The sequence below is a fragment of the Danio rerio genome, chromosome 16, assembly GCF_049306965.1.
Source record: "Danio rerio strain Tuebingen ecotype United States chromosome 16, GRCz12tu, whole genome shotgun sequence".
Lineage (NCBI taxonomy): Eukaryota > Metazoa > Chordata > Actinopteri > Cypriniformes > Danionidae > Danio > Danio rerio.
Genome location: NC_133191.1, coordinates 22,005,347 through 22,025,725, shown reverse-complemented (window position 1 = coordinate 22,025,725; position 20,379 = coordinate 22,005,347). Strand labels below are relative to the sequence as shown.

The following is a 20,379-nucleotide window of genomic DNA, read 5'->3' as shown; positions in this document are numbered from 1 at the left end:
AGTTTGGCATTTCTGTGTGGAGTATGCACGTTCTCCCAGTGTTTGCGTGGGTTTCCTCCGGGTGCTCTGGTTTCCCCTACAAGTCCAAAATTATGTTTCAGCAGTGGCTAGAAATCATCATCCCACCACAAGCTCAATAATAGGTGTGTGTGATTTGTCTGTGAAGTGTATTTGAAGGAATACTCAATACAGAGTATGGATTATGCTAACTCCACACAAAAATGGCAAAGTGACTAAGCCAAGGCTCGAAGCAGCGACTTTCTTGCTGTGAGGTGATTGTGCTACCCACTGTGCCACCATGTTGCCTATTTTAAGACAAATAGAATAAAAAACTATGCATATTAATGTCAGATTGAACCCACCCTAAAAAGATATAGGATATAAAACTACACTTATTAATGTCAGATCTGCATAACATCTTTTATGCATCGTGACGACGTCGCAGTGTCTTTGTAAACTCAAAATAGTACACAATAAAATTGTGAATTGGGTAAGCTAAATTAGTAATAGTGTATGAGTGTGAATGAGTTTGTATGGATGTTTGCCAGTGCTAAGTTGCAGCTGGAAGGCCATCCAATGCGTAAAACATATGCTGGATAAGTTGGCAGTTCTTTCCACTGTGGTAACCCCAGATTAATAAAGGGACAAAGCCGAATACAAAATGAATGAATCTTTTAAAATGTATTTTAGAAATGGGTAAAAACCAGAAAATGATTACTTCATATATTTTGAATCTATTTAAAGTTACTATAATCTGAAAAAAGTGTTATTAATTTTTAAAAACATATTTCCATTTATATTCCACTTATTTGAAATATATATAAAGATGAATATATGAAACATGAATCAATATAAGTATTGCTTACCCATCAATGAAATTTACTAATCTTGTTTTGCACACTAAATTGCTCTAAGTGAAGTTTCACAATCTAATTTTTAAGAGGAATACGTGATTTGATTGATCACAGCTGGTCTCTCATCTACAATCATTAGTTAGCCATCAGATTAATCCAAACTCACTATAAGTAGCCTGACTAAAATTACTCCCTTATTGGCATTTTTCAAAGAAACCCCCCATCCATCCCATCTCCCCCTTTCCTTCTTTACCAGGAGGAGTTTTCGAAAACTATCTGATCTCGAACTCCCCTTACATGCTCATCAAACTGGGCTCAATTATCTCAGAGTTCGGGGTTCTCTCCAGGGACAACATGCCAAACCTGCTATTATTATCAAGCAATTTCCAAGTATGAACTTTTGAAACCCGAGTTTCTTTCTTTTGTTGACTGCAAAAGATGACATTTTGAATCCTTCTCAGGCTGTCCTTTTAACTAAATAAACACCTTCGGACATGAACTATAATTTACATTTCAGTAAAAAGCATATTTTCCCTGTTCTTGGACTAAATATGTTTACATAATAGAAAAACATAAAGTACAAACATCCTGATTTTAAAGCTTACTGTCACAAACAGTCGCACAACAGACAAGACTCAGATTATCAAAAACACTTATTTACATTAACAAAAATGCACTTACTACAGAAACAAGGCAGGAATTACATTGAGGGTTGACACAATAACAGGCAATAAACTAACTAAAACAGGGCTATCACTACACAAGACATAATTAAACAGATTACAAACAGGGGTGACACAACAGGTGGAGCTAATGATAATCATAAAACAGCAGGGAAACAAAACAAAGGGGTCACATAATATAAATATTGGGTAATATAAACATAAAAACGAATAGGCCTATTAAATACAAAGCAATAAGCACATGTTCTAAGACTTCACTCTTCAGGCTAATACTTCTTGTTTGAATTTTCTCAAAAGGTTTACAGTTATTTACATTTATAGATATAAAACTTTCCAATATATATTATTGGAAAACCCCCAAAAAGCTGTTTTGATTAAGTCTTAAACGATGATTAAAATTATTTTGAATAATAAAAGCATTTTCAAAAAAGCACTTTAATCCAAAAAGATTGAACAAAAAGACATCTCTAACATAAGTGAGCTACCCTTTAAGTAGAAATTTCCCAGGACAGGCAAAGCACATGTCACTTGTAAAATTTTATGCACAAATGGCTTGACAGAAAAACAAATTATAATCATATGAATCATTTTATAATTATTGAATAAAGTAGTTTTTTTAACTTAATTTGTTAAGAAACCTTTAGGGTGGATCAAACCTCAAAGAATCAAATAATTATTTTTTTTACAAGTCTGTAAGACTAAATCAAGTTAATATTCAGGTTGTTCACTAAAATAGATCATTTAAATCATTCATGGAGCTGAATGCAGTAAATAGTCTGTAAAAAACAGGTCAAAAATAAACCTGTGACTTGGCGTCTGTGCAGCGTCAAGCCGGGCAAAATTTCTAACCGGCATGTGACAGATTTCGATCGATCTGCGCAGCGCTAAACACACAAGGAATCAAACACAAGAGACACCAGATGACACAATACAACACAGACACCCCATACATGTGACACTTTTAAATTGAATTAGTAAGTAAAATCCTTCTTTTCTTTATATAATCTATTGTCTATAGATAGCTATAGCTGGTCTTTGTATAATATTGGCAAACATCAATAAATGTGAATAAAACACTTGGTGATGATGCTTACTTATGAGTTTGGAACAAACTTCTGCCATGTTTCTCTTCAGTGCAGTGGATATTTTTCAAATGACAACAGGCAGAGGCTTACTGCCGTTTGATTGGATAACAGAAGTCGAATATCATAGACTGAAGGCTTTAAATTTAGTGAAATGCTCCTAAAACAAGAAGAAGAAAAAATAACTTACGTTTTGTGTCTATTGTAATGGACACAGGGTCTAAAAATAAACAAATCAACTGAATAATCACATTATTATTTTCTTTTCTAGAGCTGTTTATACTGTTGCTGATTTAAATGTAATTCATAATTGAATGATTTTATTGAATATGAACTCACTTGAGCTAGATAACACTATTGTCTTTTCAGAATTTGTCCCATAATTGATGAAGTGTAAATCTCTGTCTGGCAATGTTTCCTGTTTATTATCATGAAGCTGCTTTGAATTTTATTTATAATACTAGAAAAAAGGTTGACATGACCTAAGTTAACAAACCCTGCTAAATGTTTCCAGACCAGACGCCGACACCGACACGCTTCTTGAAGAACTGTGAGGAGGTGGGTCTCTTCAGTGAACTGGATTGCTCCATCGAGCAGGAGTTTTGCAAGGCTCAAGAGGAGGAAGACAGTAAACAGGTGAGGTTATACTGGCATGCCCATTACTGTCAATATTACACCATCCACCATAACAGTGACATGCAGGAGACTCTTATTTCTGCACTGATGCGCACACATGCAGCAGGCAGGTGGAGATTCTGTGGCTGAATCAGGTAAAGATACCCCCAGAGATCAGATTTGGCATCTGAGCCTCTAACAGATTGACAGCTGTGTTCATGAAGAGCATTGTTTGTCTGAATATCACCTTTCACCTAGGCAATAACACACTTTTGACCTGTGTCTACAGAAGGATTTAGGGCACCATAGTCTTGCTTCTGATGTAAGAGGCTTCCCCAAGGCCCAGGAATTTTTTTTTCTGTGGTCACAGTTTGTCAGCTGAGATGATCAGAATTATTTCAACCTGGCATTTATTTTTATTTTGCCACACTCTACAATTTTTCAAGAGCACTTGCAGAGCCAGTGGCTATTCTGTATGCAAGCATCAATGATTTGAACTTGATGGGAGCTTCCACCAATAGCCAGTACAGCCAAATTATTATTATTATTATTATTAATAATAATAATAATAATAATAATAATAATAATAATAATAATAATAATAATAATAATAATAATAATTCCTTACATTTATATAGCCTATTTCTGGACACTCAAAGCGCTTTACACATTTTTTTTAGGGAATCTTCTTAACCACCACACCTGGGGGATGGTTAGGAGGCCATGATGGCCAGTGGGCAAATTTGGCATCCTGGGATTTTAACAACTACAGAGAGTCTGGGCCTTGGTATGACACAGGGGTCTCAAACTCAAATTGGCGGGGGGCCATTTCAGTGACTGACAATTCATAGGAGGGCCGTTTTAACATTCAAGCACAAGATGAAAGTGGAAACCTGACGTTATTGATGCATTTTAGGATAACAGACATGACGTTTATATTTCAAGCATTACCTGTCACCAGTGAGAATGCAAATCAGCACGTTTATCGAGTCACACATCAGCTGCTGAAATATATCTGTGGTTGTTGTGTGTATGGTCGGGCATTAGACACACAAAGTCATTTTTCCACAGAGTATATGCAGTCAAAACTCTAGCTTTTTGTTTCTTGTTGTACATATTAAAGGGGAGTGTAAATCGCTATGATAATACTAAAAATAATAGGCATAATAATTATTATTCTGTCGCAACCTATTCTATTGTCCCAATAGTGTAACAGCAGAAAGCAGTTTGGGTAACTTAAGTGACTTTACTGCCAATTGCTCTTCTCAATATCTTTCTTTTTTTTTTGTAAAACTTCAGCAAACAAGGGAAAAGGATTCATCTTGTTGTACAATGTTACTATTGTACATTAGTTTTTGAGCAAATCTTAATAAGCACATGAGGACAATCTATCAAATGAGACCATTTGAATAAAATATTAGCAAAATTATATTTGTTAAACCACCAGCATAACGTGTTAGCCATGAAAAAGTGTTTGTACAACAAAATTCAAGTGTTATAAAACTGATAATAATCAAGCGACCCTTGAATATTTACAAAAATCGAGCTTTAGTAAAAATAGAGCACTTATAGACATATATTTTAACGTTTAAATCAGCCACAAAATTAAAAGGCATTTGAAAAATGAAAGTAAAACTAATCTTAATGCAGTACTTTAAATGTCGACTAAGTGCCGTGTCATAACCACAAGTGGCTAGACGCGACTGCCCAACAATGATAGTGGTTCAAAATTATATGTTTTGGCGGGCCGAATCTCGTTATATTTTTGACGTCGATTGCAGGCTGGAGGGAGGGCCGCCAGTTTGAGACCCCTGGTTTAATCTCATCTGAAAGACGGCACTCACTGAGCAGTATAGAGTCCCCTTCAACATACTGGGGCGTTAGGATCCACACAGACAACAGGTTGAGCGCCCCCTTCTGGCCTCACTAATACCACTTCAGGCAGCAACCTAGCTTTCCAATTTGGTCCCCCATCCAGGTACTGACCGAGCGCAGCTATCCTTAGCTTAGACCATGTGAGAGTTACAGAGAGCTGGCTGATGGCTCAATAAATTAAGTTCAAGTTACTTTATTGTTATTTCTATAGCGCTTTTTACAATGTAGATTGTCAAAGCAGCTTAACATAGATGAAGTACAAGTAAATTGAAACTGGTTCAGTCTAGTCTTCATAGTTGAAGTTCAGATTAGTTTTGTTCAGTGTAATGTAGATGTCATTGCTAAAAGCCGAAACACTAAACACTGAAGTTCTAAATTAAGCCAGCCAGTAGCAACAGTGCAAAGGAACATTGATGAAAGTCATTGTAATCAAATATTACCAAATTTCAACAGCAATGTGCCATCATGAAATTATGTGCGGTAGATATTACCATTTGGTAAAATGAATGGGCTTTTTATAATTTACAATTTATAGAAGTTAAATATGTATTTACGCACTTGGCAAAGCCTTTGAACACAGTTTACAATCTTTTGAAGGTACACATTTCAACAAGCATGTTTTGAACAATTTTTTTGTGCAGTTATAATGCAATGGTCTACAAATTGAGCTACACTCATCCCACATTTCGACGTAGATTAAAGAGCACAGAGCATTACGTATTTCTTGTGGTAGGGGCACTATTTTAGTAAATTCTGCTAACAGTTTTATTTCAAGAAAAGTTGGTGTGAGTCACACCTTATGATGCACAAGTGCCACTGAATAAACAAACCCATGTTACACAGCTTAAAATAAAATGTGTTTTGGTATGCAATGCTAGCAAAGTATGAGTACCATACTGTTTCACAAATTTGACATTTTGGGCTCTATTTTAACAGTCTAGGTGCAAAGTCTAAAGCGTATGGCGCAAAAGCATTAAGGGTGTGTCCGAATCTATTTTTGCTATTTTAATGATAGAAAAATATGCTCTGCACCCTGGCGCATGATCTAACAGGGTTGTGCTTATTCTCTTAATGAGTTATGGGTGTGTTTTGAGCATAACATGCATCTCATCTCCCATTCCCTTTGAGAGACAGTTGCGTCGCAACATGACACATTTGCTATTTACATTTCTGCTTTGTAAGTGGAAAAACTGAATGCTTCACTAGCAAGAAAACAAATCATCTGCAGCATGAGGATAGAGAACTAGTCTCCTCCATTCTGCTTCTTTACTTTACTTTACTTTTACTCTTTACTCCTTTACTTGCATGGATAAGGAAACGTTGTTGTACACACTCCACTGAAGACATCCATTAGCCTACATAATTAAATTTGTTTGTTAAGTGCAAAGATTTGTTTGAAAACTATTTCTAAATTCACATCTAATTTCTAGCAAATGAATTAATAAACAACAATAACGAAGTGTGTTCAAAAACGTATTAACAAGTTATATCCAAACACACATCCTATTCTTATGCCCCATATGGTGATGCGTACGTTTCCAAAACCTGAAAGATGGACAATGTATTATAGAGCCCTTTACAGTAAAAAAGGCAAGTGTGTTTTCAATAATCTGTGTAATTAGTCAAAGATGAACAAGCTGAAAATTTTTAGATTCTTTTAACGCCTCAATATAGCATCATCCATTTGTTGACATGTTCTTACTAGGCACTTTAGATTTGTTTATTTAGTGCATTTTTAATTAGAGATACTCTTAATGTACGTATCTAAACAGTTAGTTAAAATAAAACAAGTAAACAAGTTCAGCTCTTTTCAGCTGTTTTGCTGTTAGGATTTTATTGGTAGCTTAGCAAGATGCTAATCTCAAACTCTGTTAATATAGGTAATATTCTGTATGTAGCTCACTTAAAGCCTTGGAACTCAAAATATAAAGTACATTTCCTTACCATAAAGAACATTTTTTAAAGTCAAATTTAAAATTGCTAACTAATTGAAGATGTTTTTGAAGCCATGGTGATAATAACCAAACTAATGTGTGTGCTTTTATCATCGCCAAAGTTTGGTAATGATGCAAACAAACATCTTCACCTCTAATGACTATTTTGGCTGGGTTCAGTGACCACCACAGTACTGCCTGCAAGACAGCCATTCTCTAGATAAACTAATGGTGTGCGTTAATCTAGGGAGTTTACACTTGAGGTTTAGGTTTAGTACACCATGCCAAGTCAGCAAGCAGCAGGTTGTAGCAGGACTTTGCTGAGCTCAGGCAAAGACAGGTGAGCTGGAGATATTGCCCAGAGCCTTTCAAAGAATTTAGCTGCGTTTGTCTTAAAATGAAGGTACTAAAATCAAATGTGGAACATGGTTTATCTGTCTAGGATCTTATTTTTCTGATGTTTTTAGTTCAGTTAAATGTCTCTTAGTGGGCTACAACTATATACAAACTCCTGTTCTTAGTCATAAAATATTATTATCTATAGTTTAATTGTCAAGTCATAGAGTGCTGCATGCATGATGTATTGTTGTAGGCCTATGCCCAGAAATGATTTAGCATTATTCCAGCAATTATTCCAAAGAAAACAAATGAAAAAAAAAATCATAGCTGCAGTTTTTAGCCACTCTATACACTCTAATAAAACTGATCAATTGATTTGGTTGAATTGTGTTCCTGACTCCACACGGAGCAAATTATGAAGTTTTGTTTTAGTGATAATCTGTTTTGATGATTATCAGGTGTTGAAGAAAAGCATTATTTCAGTAAAGTTCACCAGATTGCAGTAGTCTTCTCTACAAATGTATTTCTGTTCAGTTGATTAGCTCCTCATTAATACAGTGGGCTACAAGTATTGAACAGGATGTTTTTTTTTTTCCTGGGAATGCTTTTTTTTAGGAGTTGTTGACATGAAGTTGAACCAGATTTGGATAAAATCCCAAACAATACAAATATAAAAAAAATAAAAATATGTTGTGTGTAATAACTATGGAATGACACAAGGAGAAAGCACAGAACTATTAAAATGTATTTAATAATTTACATCAAAGGGTTTTTGTTGATGGCAGCTTAAAGACACCTCTCATGTGGAGAATGAATTTAACAGTAAGCATTTAAGAGTTTCCTTGGCTTCATTTAGGATCATTGTCTTGCTAAATTGTCCAACCTGGTTTTATCTTCATTATTCTGATAATATAGATGTTGAACTGAATTAGCTAATTTTTATTTACAATGATGAAGGGCAGAGGGTTGCTGAAGAACTAATGAGAGATTTTAGCTGCTGTCTGGGCTTTCACTACCTTTTTACACATTCCTTTCTTCATGTGTTCAATACTTTTTTCCTGTGTCATTTAATTTTATTACACATAACTTAATTTGTTTCCCGGTGATGGGTTGCAGCTGGAAAGGCATCTGCTGTGTAAAACATATGCAGGATAAATTGGTGGTTCATTCCGCTGTTGCAACCCCTGATTAATAAAGGGACTAAGCCGAAAAGAAAATTAATAAATGAATAGAAATATGTTTTTCAGTAAAGTGTTCAATACTTATTTCTCCTATTGTAACAGTTGCTAAAGAGTTGATGTCGCTCGCCCCCACCTTGACTTTTCTTTCGAAATTTAAGTTTTTGCTTTTAAGAAGTAGTCCTTGATGCACATTTCTCTCCTTTGCTTTTCACAGAGACTTACTCTGTCTGCTACAGGAAATGCATGCATAAGCTTGGATCCAGTTTATTCGCACCTAAATGACTAACAAAGTGCAAACCACCAAGCCTCGTTTTTCACACCTCAAGTCTGTGTTTAAGTGGCTTTAACCATAGAGGCTGCTATAAATGAATTTCAATGTGAAATTAAGACTTTGTCTTTTAGTTTTTGTTCCACATTTTTAAAGGTGTGTTCACATTTACCATAACACTAACAAATTTTCACAGGCAAAATCAAGTGGTTAGAATTTTTCACATTTGTGTGAGCACAAATTATTTTATAATATAGTTTACAACAGTTGCAACAGCAGATTCAATTTGTCTGCACAGATATGAAAAACTTCTTAAAGTAAAATCTGTATAGTTGTGCCGCATATATTTGCTACACAAATGAAAAAAGTCAGTGTATACTTTTGCTTGCAAAAAGTTGCACATCTTTAAAGTCTGTGTGAAGCCAACGTTTGAATGGATTTACTACAGTCCAGATATTTTATTAGACACAGCTGTTCAGATGCTTGTTAATGCAAACAGCTAATCAGTCAGTCTGATGCCAGCTAATGAATGCATTTAGGCATGTAGTCATGGCCAAGATGATCTTGTAAACTTTAAACCAAGCATCAGAAATGGGAAGACTTTGAATGTGACATTTTAAGTCTGGTGTTTCTGAGTGTTTTAGAAAAAGCTTTTCAGAGCCCAGGTATGTTTTAATTATGCACCTTAGCTTTCATTTTTTTTGAGAAATGTAAAACACATTGCTCCGGGTACTTTCTTAACACGTTTCAGATGACCAATCCACTAGAGGGCGCTTAAAATGTGTTACCTACTGTACATTTGTTAATTGTTTCAGATAAGCTTCCTTTTTGTACACAGTCATGAGTAGGCAGGGCTTGTCGAACAGATCACCTAGCGAAGCGCTGACCTAAACCCAACCAATAGTGTTTTCCAAACCAAAAATAAAACTGCACTAAAATCACACATGAACAAAAGTTTTTGACGTCACATTGCCTATAACATTCATTTTACCCAAAACCTGCACTTAAAGGGCCATGAAACCCCCTCGTTTCAGCAGGGTGTTTTCACACCTCTACTTTGGAAAAAGTCAGAAAAGTGGGCGTGTCCAGCTCTGTTTAGGGGGGAGTGTCGGAGGAACTAAAGTGGGATGGTGTGGGAGTGTCTATTTGTGCACGCGCGAGTTTCAGAGTCAAAATACACACCCACACAGACAGGAGAATGTGATGGTGTTTAACCTACATGGACATCTGTAGTCGAATTATTTGCCAAATTATTAAATGTTGGACTTTAACTGCAGTTTGGCTCTTTCATTCAGGGAATTCATTCATGCCTCTCGCGACAAACGAGATATTTGATTCGAGGAACTGCTGCAAGCGTGTATTTTTCATGCAATGTTTGATACCGCACGGCGAATGAGAGAAAAAAAACTCTGCATTTCCCGGAAACTTAGATGCACACGGCAGGTAGCATCAGTAAGCCGCGTGTGTTATTCCGGTCACAAAATGCGGTGCTAACATTTCTGCACTAAGTGCAATAGTTAACTTAATTCGATACGAACAAACTGAATAAACAAAGAGCACTGGTCGCTCACTTACCAAATCTGTAGAGACAGAACAATCACCAGCAACTAGAGCCGCGTCTTTATGGAGAGAATACTACAAGCAAATCCAGATTTCAGCGTTTGCAGATGAGAACAGCTCTCAGGTAAACAATCGCGTACACTGTTAATCCACACATGACTCAGAGCTTTCACAGAGAGAAAATGAAAACGAAACTTAACAGCAGCAAACTATAAAAGCAACACTTCACGCTTGTTTTGCCAACACAACGTGGCGTCTTTGTGATGTAAACACGGTGACAATAATGAATATTAATGAAGTTGCACAATAGAGCGCGGTGATTGGTTTGACCCAAGCCTTACTCATGCATTAATGCATCACACTGTAAGACGTAATAAGACTCACTCTGGCACAGACGCCCAGTCTGTACGCTGGAATACACGCTATTATGTCATGGCCGTGACGCAGCTTCAAAAATTCGTTTCAAACAGGAAGTACAAATTTGCTTGAAATAACGCAAAAACAACCAATTTACACTTTTTAGTGAAATATAGGTGTCCTAATAGTGTTTTTAGCAGTGTGGGACACATATACGACTGTCAACAGCTCAAAAAATGTGTTTTGGTGTTTCGTGACCCTTTAAATATGTGCATTTTTGTGCCTTTCAAGCAAATGTAGGCCGAAGCATGTATTTCCAACAAGCCTGTGTTGGACTTTTGTGCACAACAATCTCTAGAGTTGACAGAAAATGTTCCAAAATAAAATAGAATAAAATGAGGATTTTCTGGTAGAATGGCAACAGAAAAGCAGTTTTTATACAGCTTAAAGTGACATTTAAAGGCTTAACTACCCTAAGTAACTAGGCAGGTTAGGGTTATTAGGCAAGTTATTGTATAATGTGGGCTTGTTGTGTAGACTATTGAAAAAATATATAGATTAAAGGGGCTAATAATTTTTACCTTAAAATTTTTACTTTAAAAGTTTTTAAAAAATTAAAACTGCTTTATTATAGCCGAAATAAAATAAATACGATTTTCTCTAGAAGAAAAAATATTGTCAGACATACTGTGAAAAATTCTCTGCTCTGTTAATCATTATTTGAGAAAAAAAAAATTCTAAGGGGGGCTAATAGTTCTGACTTCACTTCATCTTCACCTTGAAGGAGATGAGCTACAGCAGCAGAAAACCACAGAGGTGCCACATCTGTCAGTTCAGAACAGGAAAGCGAGGCTACAACTCACATAAGATTGCCAAAAATGGATAATGCAACAATGGAAACATTGGCTAATTTGATTAATCTCATTTTCTGATTTAATGCTTAGATGGTAGGATAACAATTATACATAAACAACATGAAAACATGGTTCCATCCTTCCCAGCCTGGTAGCAGTTTAATGGCTTTTATTATCAATGGGCGGTTGTTTAAACTCCACAGCAAAAGTATTGCGTCAGTAAACATATAAAAAAAAGAGAATAGCTGTTTAAAGTGGGTAGAGAAGAAATTTCAACCTAAGAATACAAGAGCATATGAGCTTCAATTTTGATTCAATCTTGACTTTAAGGAATAGGAATACATTAGTTGGAGCTCAACTTGGATTTTAATTTATATATTTACTCCTTTAGGGCGAAGCAGTGCTGGAGTAGGTAGTGCTGTCGCCTCACAGAAAGAAGGTCGCTGGGTCACTTGTTCGACCCTCGGCTCTGTTGGCATTACTGTGTGGAGTTTGCATGTTCTCCCTGCGTTCGCGTGGGTTTCCTCCTGGTGCTCCGGTTTTCAAAGACATGTGGTACAGGTGAATTGGGTAGGCTAAATTGTCCATAGTGTATGGGTGTGTGTGTGTGTGTGTGGATGTTTACCAGAGATGGGTTGCGGCTGAAAGGGCATGTGCTGCGTAAAAACTTGCTGGATAAGATGGCGGTTCACTCCACTGTGGTGACCCAGGATTAATAAAGGGACTAAGCCGACAAGAAAATGAATGAATTTACTCCTTTAATGGTGTTCACTCTTCTCTCATATTCTGAACAGAATATCACTCTTCATGGGCAGGGAGGCCCTAACCAGCACCAGCAGGCCCACTCAAGAATGACCAACCATGACAGTATAGTGATCCAGCAGGCATTGCCCTCACCACAGTCAAGCTCAGTCATCACTCAAGCCCCTTCCACCAACAGACAGATTGGGTAAGTTGACTGTCCTCTTATAACGGGAGCTGTGTTGACAAATACAGTGCTATTTGCATGTCATCAGTGTAGCATTTACTAGAGTAAAGCTAGCACTTTGATATTAGTCCAAGGTCTTTGCTGCTGGTAGAATACAATGGTCAGCTTACACAAGGTGGGGAACTGTGATTTTGTTTTTCAAAAGTCAGAGTTTGGCTCTATGGGCCTTATCATACAATTGACACAATATAGCACCAGATATGATGCAAGTCTTTTTCGCTAGTTTCAGCCTGACACAGTTATCATTTTCATGTCTTTTGCCATGTTGTTTAAATAGTAAATGAAAATGAGGTTTGTTCAGGTGCATTGTTGGCGAATTGCTACTTTGAGGCTGTTGAAATAGAATGCGTCATTGAATAAATGAAACCTAAAATCAATGGCGCAATATTTTTTGTTATTGATTAAAAGGTGACATAGAACGCACTGATGCCAAATATTAAATTACTTTTTGAAATCAAAAGCTATGTTGCTTAGGTAAGTGCAATAATTTCCTATTAGTTCAATTCAATTCATCCTTATTTGTATCGTGCTTTTACAATGAAGATGTAGATTTTACAATGTTGGCATTAAGAAATTACTCTAAAAATTTGCCTTAATATGAAATGATCAGTATTGACTAAAGGGTTGTGAATATTAATGAGCTCTGATCTGCTGCTCAAGCAGCTAGGTACATAAAGTTTGGGCTCATTTTTTTATTTTTTATTTGATTTGATCATTTCAATAAAATTATTCTGTTCATCATGGTGACATTTAAATGTTAAAAAGTTAAATTGTTAAATATTTAGTAAATATTTATTTATTACTTATTGTATGTAGTTTCAAATGAAAATACGATTCCAGCCATTATTGCATTTATTACTATTACATAAATACTACTACTTCTACTACTACTACTACTACTACTACTACTACTACTACTACTACTAATAATAATAATAATAAAAATAAGTATTAGAGTGATTTCTGAAGGATCCTTTGAATCTGAAGACTGGAGTAATGAAGCTGAAAATTAATCTTTAAAATCACTAAAATAAATTATTAAATTAAATTAGAAACTACTTTTGAACAATTATTTTATAGTGCAATAAAATCTCACAATTTTACAATTTATACTGTATATCTGATGAAATAAACACAACATTGGTGAGCTGGATAAGCTTATTCTAAAACATTTAAAACTCATACTGTCCCCAAACTTTTGACCGGTAGTGTATATACAAATTTTCTTTTTGTGTCACCATTAAAGAGCTTATTACAGACACAGAGATGCACAGCAGCACACAAACATGCCAGATATTAAAAGTTAAAGGATTACAATGTAATCCAGCTTGTCTCATAGGTCGTCTGTTCGCAAGCTTTAAACTCAGTTTTCTTTATGGTGAAGTGAGCGTCTTTGCACTTGCAAAATTCCACAATCTAAATTACAAATCCACAGTGGCATGAGCAAATCTTGCTTTCAAAGGTCATGGGTGAGATGAAAGTGTGTTTTTATCAGGTCCAAAGCACACTTATGACTCATTAAGCGAACAGGGACAACACTTTAAGTGCATATGTCTGTTCCTATCATTAAAGTGGATTTGCAAACACCTGCACAATGCGATTCAGACCGTGCACTTAAATTGCTAAAATAGAAACATAGGCTCATTCTGAAAAGGTGGCCTTATATACATTTCTGGAGATCAAGAATTATAGCCAAAAGTACGTATGGCTGCATTTAATTTTTTAAATGAACCCTATAGGGCGGTAAGATGCCGTGCCTTTTCGTGCTTACCAGCTGAACGCTTACCTCTGTATAGATGGCTTTCTCACTTTTACCAGTTTGTCCAGTTAGCTCACTATGTACGTTAGCGGACTTCAGATGCAGAGAGGAGTTGACCACGACAACAGAAGCCAAAAAATAAAATAAACAGTTAAATAACTGGGGGGAAATGTGGTGAAACGTAAAAGTCAGACGAGGGCTTTTCTTTTCTTAATTGCTTTTAAAATTTGTTGGTTGGCTTTAGGTACGTAAGTGGGTGGACAGGTCAATCTGTGCTTTTGAAAATACTATTGGTTGTCAATCAGTCAGTCAGTCAGTCAGTCAGTCAGTCAGTGACCTTAGGTGGGTTTACATGAGAACATCAGGTGTGAATGGCACTCGTGAGAGAAATTTGAGGAAACATATCTCCTGGGACGTATTTAAAACTCTCCAGAAATGTATATAGAGGTATGTTTACAAAAGGAAAATAGGGCCCTAAGAGTTAGTGCGTCCTTTTGTGTGCACAGCATTGGACAATAGCTGGATTCTTGGATCTTAGATCCAAGTTTTTATTCATACAACTTTATTCATTGCTCTTCATAAAAGTTTAACATGTTTTTATAAATTATGTATGTAAAAGGTGATGACATATCATAAAGGGAAGATCAGTCAAAAATGAAAATCTTATCATTGTTTAATTACGTCATGTTGTTCCAGTCCTGTCTCTATGAAATGACTATAAATCTAATTTCAGACTGCACGACTAGATGGGGTCAAAGTGAAAAGCTGGCCTCATTGAGGTTTTGCACTTCACACATCCAGAGTTTCATTTGCATATCTTAAGACTCACACACTTATATCCAAATTTTATTTTTATCAGACTTGTGACTTTTTTTCTGCTAGCTGTGAACTAAAATAGTACTAAAGTCTTACTATTACTGACAGTTGGATGGGCAGTTTGGAAAAGGCAGTGTTTTAAAACTGCTATAATTTTTGGTCACACTTTATATTGATGGTTCTTGTGTTGAATTTAAGTTACATTGCATCTACATGGCAATTAATTGTTCATTAGTTATATGCAAGATTTTCTTTTACAACTATTTTATTTAGTTTTCTAGTGCAACAGTATCTCCAGCAGAAATAAACCCTCCATATCAAAAGCTATGGTCAGTCCATGATTTATCAAACATTTTGAAACCCAATCACTAATAAACCAACATCCAATAGACCTAAAAAGTGCAGTGGTTTACCTTATATCCAGACAAAAGAAAGATATCAAAAGATGCCTTTTCAAGTTACAAAGACGTCTGTGTTTTTGAAACTAATGAAGATAGCAGAAGTCAATGATTTAGTTTAATTACTTAGCCTGACATGTTTACTGTGCCAAAATATTTTAAATGTTTATTCATTTTCTTTTCGGCTTAGTCTCTTTATTAATCTGCGGTCGACACAGCGGAATGAACTGCAAACTTATCCAGCACATGTTTTACGTAGTGTATGCCCTTTCTAGCCGTAACCCATTACTGGAAAACACCCATACACACTGATTCATACACATCCACTACGGACAATTTAGCCCACCCAATTCACCTATAACACGTCTTTGGACTTGTGGTGGAAACCAGAGCACCCGGAGGAAACCCATGTGAACACGGGGAGAACAAGCAAACCCCACACTTGACCTTTTAGCTGTAAGGCGAACATGCTATACACCACGCCACCGTGCAGCCCTTATTTGAAATGTTTCTTAAAATAATGTATATTATGTTTATTGGGGAATTTTTTATTTTATTTTTTTTACCCAGACATTTAAAAAGATTCGTTTTTAGATCAGTAATTCCAATACCGTGAAACTGTGTTTTTTAAATATTTTTTTTTATCCAAGGTTATTATACTATTAGAATTTTAAACTGGCCCATGCCTACTCACAGTAATGCATTTATATCTCACAATTCCATTTTCCATTTAAAATTTCCTACAATTCTGAGATGCAACTAATTTTACAACTTCTGAGAAAAATGTAAAATAAACATCAGACAAATCAACAAACAATAATAATGAAACAATTCTTACAATAATAGTAAACACTTGAAATCAGCAAAATATTCTTTTTGGGCAAGTTCTCTATGTCCAGCAGTTATGAAAAGTAACTAATTACAAATCCTCAAATTACTGTAATTGAGTAGTTTTTCTCAGGAATTGTAATGTACTAAGTAGTTTTATAAATGTAAACTTTTACTTTCCCTTGAGTACATTTCAAGTGCTGTATCTGTACTTTTATTAAATTACTTTCCTTCAACCTGCAGTCACTATTTTATTTTTCTTGTCCATGGGGAATTAGAAAAATAAGTCCTGTGATTCCTGTCCAATCAAATCACGCATAGAAGGAAAATCGCATCATAAGGAACTACATCAAGACGTGCACTTTACATTGCAGCAAACTGTTTGGAAGCATTGAAAATGTCCAAAAGATGTCCAAAATCTTTAAACGCAATGACCCAGAGATGCATGTCACTGATGACAAAATGACGGATGTTTACTGTATGATGACCGAAATGGCTTTGAACACCCAACAGGCACAGGATGTCAACATGGCATCAGACTGATGTTGTACCCTAACGTCTGGGGGAGGTTGCATTTTGTTTGGAAATGAAAATCAGGTTGACGACAGAACTCAACTTCGGGTCAACATCAATGTTCAACCTAAAACCAACTAAATATCAACGTCTAATGATGTTACAGCTTAACATTATGTGGATGTTACCACTATGACATCTATCAGATGTTGGATTTTGGTTGCTATACCTAATGAATAAATGTCAGTATTTGACGTCAATATGACATTGGTTTAAGATTGGAAGATTTGGATTAATTGGAAGATTTAAACACTCTTTGGATGTTTCGTGCAATGCATGTGTTTGTGAATCTTTCCAGTTGTCCCTGCAGTGACTCTTAAAATTCTCTGTGTCGTGTAGCCAGCTCGGGTGTGTCCTACAGTGATGACATCAGTAGTGCAGCTCTGGTGGGGATATCAGTTTTTTGGGATGACGCCCCTCTTGCGCAAACACATCCCACTGTTGACCCGTCTTTCTTTTTTCCCCTAACAGTCTTATTCAATTTTTTTTTCAAAATTTCTCTTTGTTGCGTCAGTATGCTGCCTGTCTGCAGTTTAATCACTACCTGAAAAACACTCTCAAACATATAATGGCCCACAGGGAGAAGACATTATCATTTTCTGCAGTTGTGGAGATTTTAGGACGAAGATTAGAGGGTCAGTCCTGCAGCTGACTCCAAAACCACAATTTTATTGTGTGGTACACTAGACTTTCAGAAATAAGATTTTCATAATGAAAACTGTCACTTAGCTTGGATAATTATTCATATGTCTATTGTTTGAAGAAATGAGAATGTGAAAAAACCTTGGCTGAAACATTTGTTGTATCGAGAAAAAAAAAAAAAAAGAATAGCTAGAAAACAGTTGTCAGTCATTCCATTTTAGCTTCCTGCACATACACTCCCTGACAAAAGTTTTGTTGTCGATCCCAGTTGTAATAGCAACAAAATAATAACTTGACTTCTAGTTGATCATTTGGAAAAGTGGCAGAATGTAGATATTTCCTAAGGATTCATTTGTTGAACTGCATGTCAGTCATCACAAATACTGCAGAAAACCTATTGGAACCTGAATGGATTCTCATAGAATCAGTTAAGTTTGGTGAAGGAGACTCATGGTTTGGGGTTACATTTAGTATGAAGAGATCTGCAACATAGTGGATGGCAACATAAACAGCCTGAGGTATCAAGACATTTGTGCTGCTCATTACATGGGATATCACAGGAGAGAGCAAATTCTTCAGCTGGATTGCGCTCCTTCTCATACTTTAGCCTCTACATCAAAGTTCCTTAAATCAAATAAGGTAAAGGATTGGCAAGCCCAGTCTCCAAAAATCAACAGTATTGAGCATATCTGGGGTTAGTTGTAAGAGGAGGAATTGAAAATTAATTCTTGCAAGAATGCTTTCTTTGCCATTCCAGGTGATTTTATTTAAACGTTATTTGAGTCATTGCAGAGATGTATGGATGCAGTCCTCAAGCTAATGGGAATCATACACAATATTAATTCTTTGTCCACTGCACCATGACTTTATATTCTATACTGTGCATAGTTTCTGTTAAGTGACAAGACTTTTGTCTAAGCAAAGTCAGACCTTACTGTAACAAGTCTAAGTTTTTTTCCCCTTCAAACTCACTCACCCGTGGGAGCACAATCATCACATTTACAGTTGTGAAGAATATATGTGTTGTTGACATCAGTGGTCATTAATACACTCTTGATTTAAAATCTGTGTTAACTCAAATTAAAAAGTTTTTTTAAAATGCCAATGGTGAGACAGGATAGGGAGTAGGCCTGTCTACATTGGACATTGTGTGAATATTGGATGGAAGACCTGCCAGTCAAGTTGACAGTGCATTTGTTTTGGTAAAGGGATGGAATTACAGTCAAAGAAAGAGAGAGAGAGGGGGGATTAGAGAGTAGTTAGTTCTCCTTTCTTTCCTGCATTAACTTGTCTTATTCTTAGATATGCAAAGTTAAGAGCTAGTAAATAAGTTATAGAACTGTACTGATGTTCATGTGTAAGCCTGAAACCTGAGTTTCTCTTGGTTTGCACACTCCACAATACTTAGGCAACAACTGTTTCTGCGAGGTCAGAGGCTAATGCTGAACGTTGCTACAGTGTGAATGCTCTGCTGTGTTTCAGATCTGTAGAAATGGCAGAGAAATATAAATTCATGCTGAGCATATGTCTGTAGTAATATCATGTCAAAAAATCCAAATGAGATGAAAGAAACTAAAAACTTTAATGCTTTATAAAAATGTACTCTGCACTTTTTATTTCATACTCCCATAAGTATTTAGTTTATTTAGCTTGTTATTTTATAAATTTTTATTAATTAATTTAAAGTTATTGTAAATTTAATTATTAGTGTCATTTATTTATTTTATTTTTGGCTTAGTCCCTTTATTAATCCGGTACCCTACAGCGGAATGAACCGCCAACTTATCCAGCACATGTTTTACGCATCGGATGCCCTTCCAGCTGCAACCTATCTCTGGGAAACATTCATACACGCTCATTTACACTCATACACTACGGACAATTTAGCCTACCCAATTCACCTGTATCGCATGTCTTTGGATTGTGGAGGAAACCGGAGTACTCGAAGGAAATCCACGCGAACGCAGGGAGAACATGCAAACTCCACACAGAAACGCCAACTGACAAGCCTAAACGCCCACTGACAAACTAAAAGGGGCAAGCCATTTCCAGTCCTACGGCAAAAGCAGCCCGGGATAACACGGCTATTATGTCTGATTCTAATTCCGAAGCCTTGCTAACAACCGGATCATCATAAGAGCATGTTAACCCGCCTTCCAATGCAGCGATAGACATCTGGTCCATCCTCAGGCCTGTCAGTGCGCTAAATAACTTGCAGAGAGCAACAGGGGTGCTCTCACCATAATGCTAGAGTATGCCGCGACCTCAGCTGCACAACAGTCAAGCCCTCGCAGTGAGGGCAAGAACTGTCCACGAGCACCGCCTCATCATGTGATGCAATACTCGTGCCTGTCATCTGGGGCTAGAAAACCACCGCATCCAGAAAAGCACGGCCAGGACGACATCTTTAAAATTTTGCGTGGCTTGGTTGTAATGCTCTCTTATGGGATCTGCTCTTATAGAGAAAACTGCTCTTTTAAACACCAGTGTAACACAGGGGACAGGAAAGGAGCCCAGTTCGACCGTCGCAGTTATGTCTTCGCCCACACTAGTGAAGAAACTGGTTTCTTTAAGAAATCCGGATGCAGATAGGAGCGCTTCAGTCTTATTGAGAGCAAAGAAGCAAAGAATATGATGCTCTCTCTGCAAACACCAGCTGATATACTTCCTTAATGACTAATCGCTGACACCTGCAGAGTCGAGTTATGCCAACTCATTTGGCATTCATTGACCCTTTTTCTTTCTCTTCAAAGTGACTGGTCATCTAGCGATC

At 36.4% G+C, this 20,379-nt stretch overlaps 1 protein-coding gene across 1 annotated transcript in view; it reads left to right on the top strand.

Moving 5' to 3' along the window:
- The window catches only part of creb5b (cAMP responsive element binding protein 5b), a 180,570-nt gene that overhangs the window by 30,962 nt on the left and 129,229 nt on the right, over positions 1 to 20,379 (top strand). The window contains exons 4-5 of the mRNA XM_021466897.3: positions 3,134 to 3,255; positions 12,397 to 12,551. Coding sequence (XP_021322572.2) covers positions 3,134 to 3,255; positions 12,397 to 12,551 — 277 coding nt within the window. The remainder of the gene's footprint in view (positions 1 to 3,133; positions 3,256 to 12,396; positions 12,552 to 20,379) is intronic.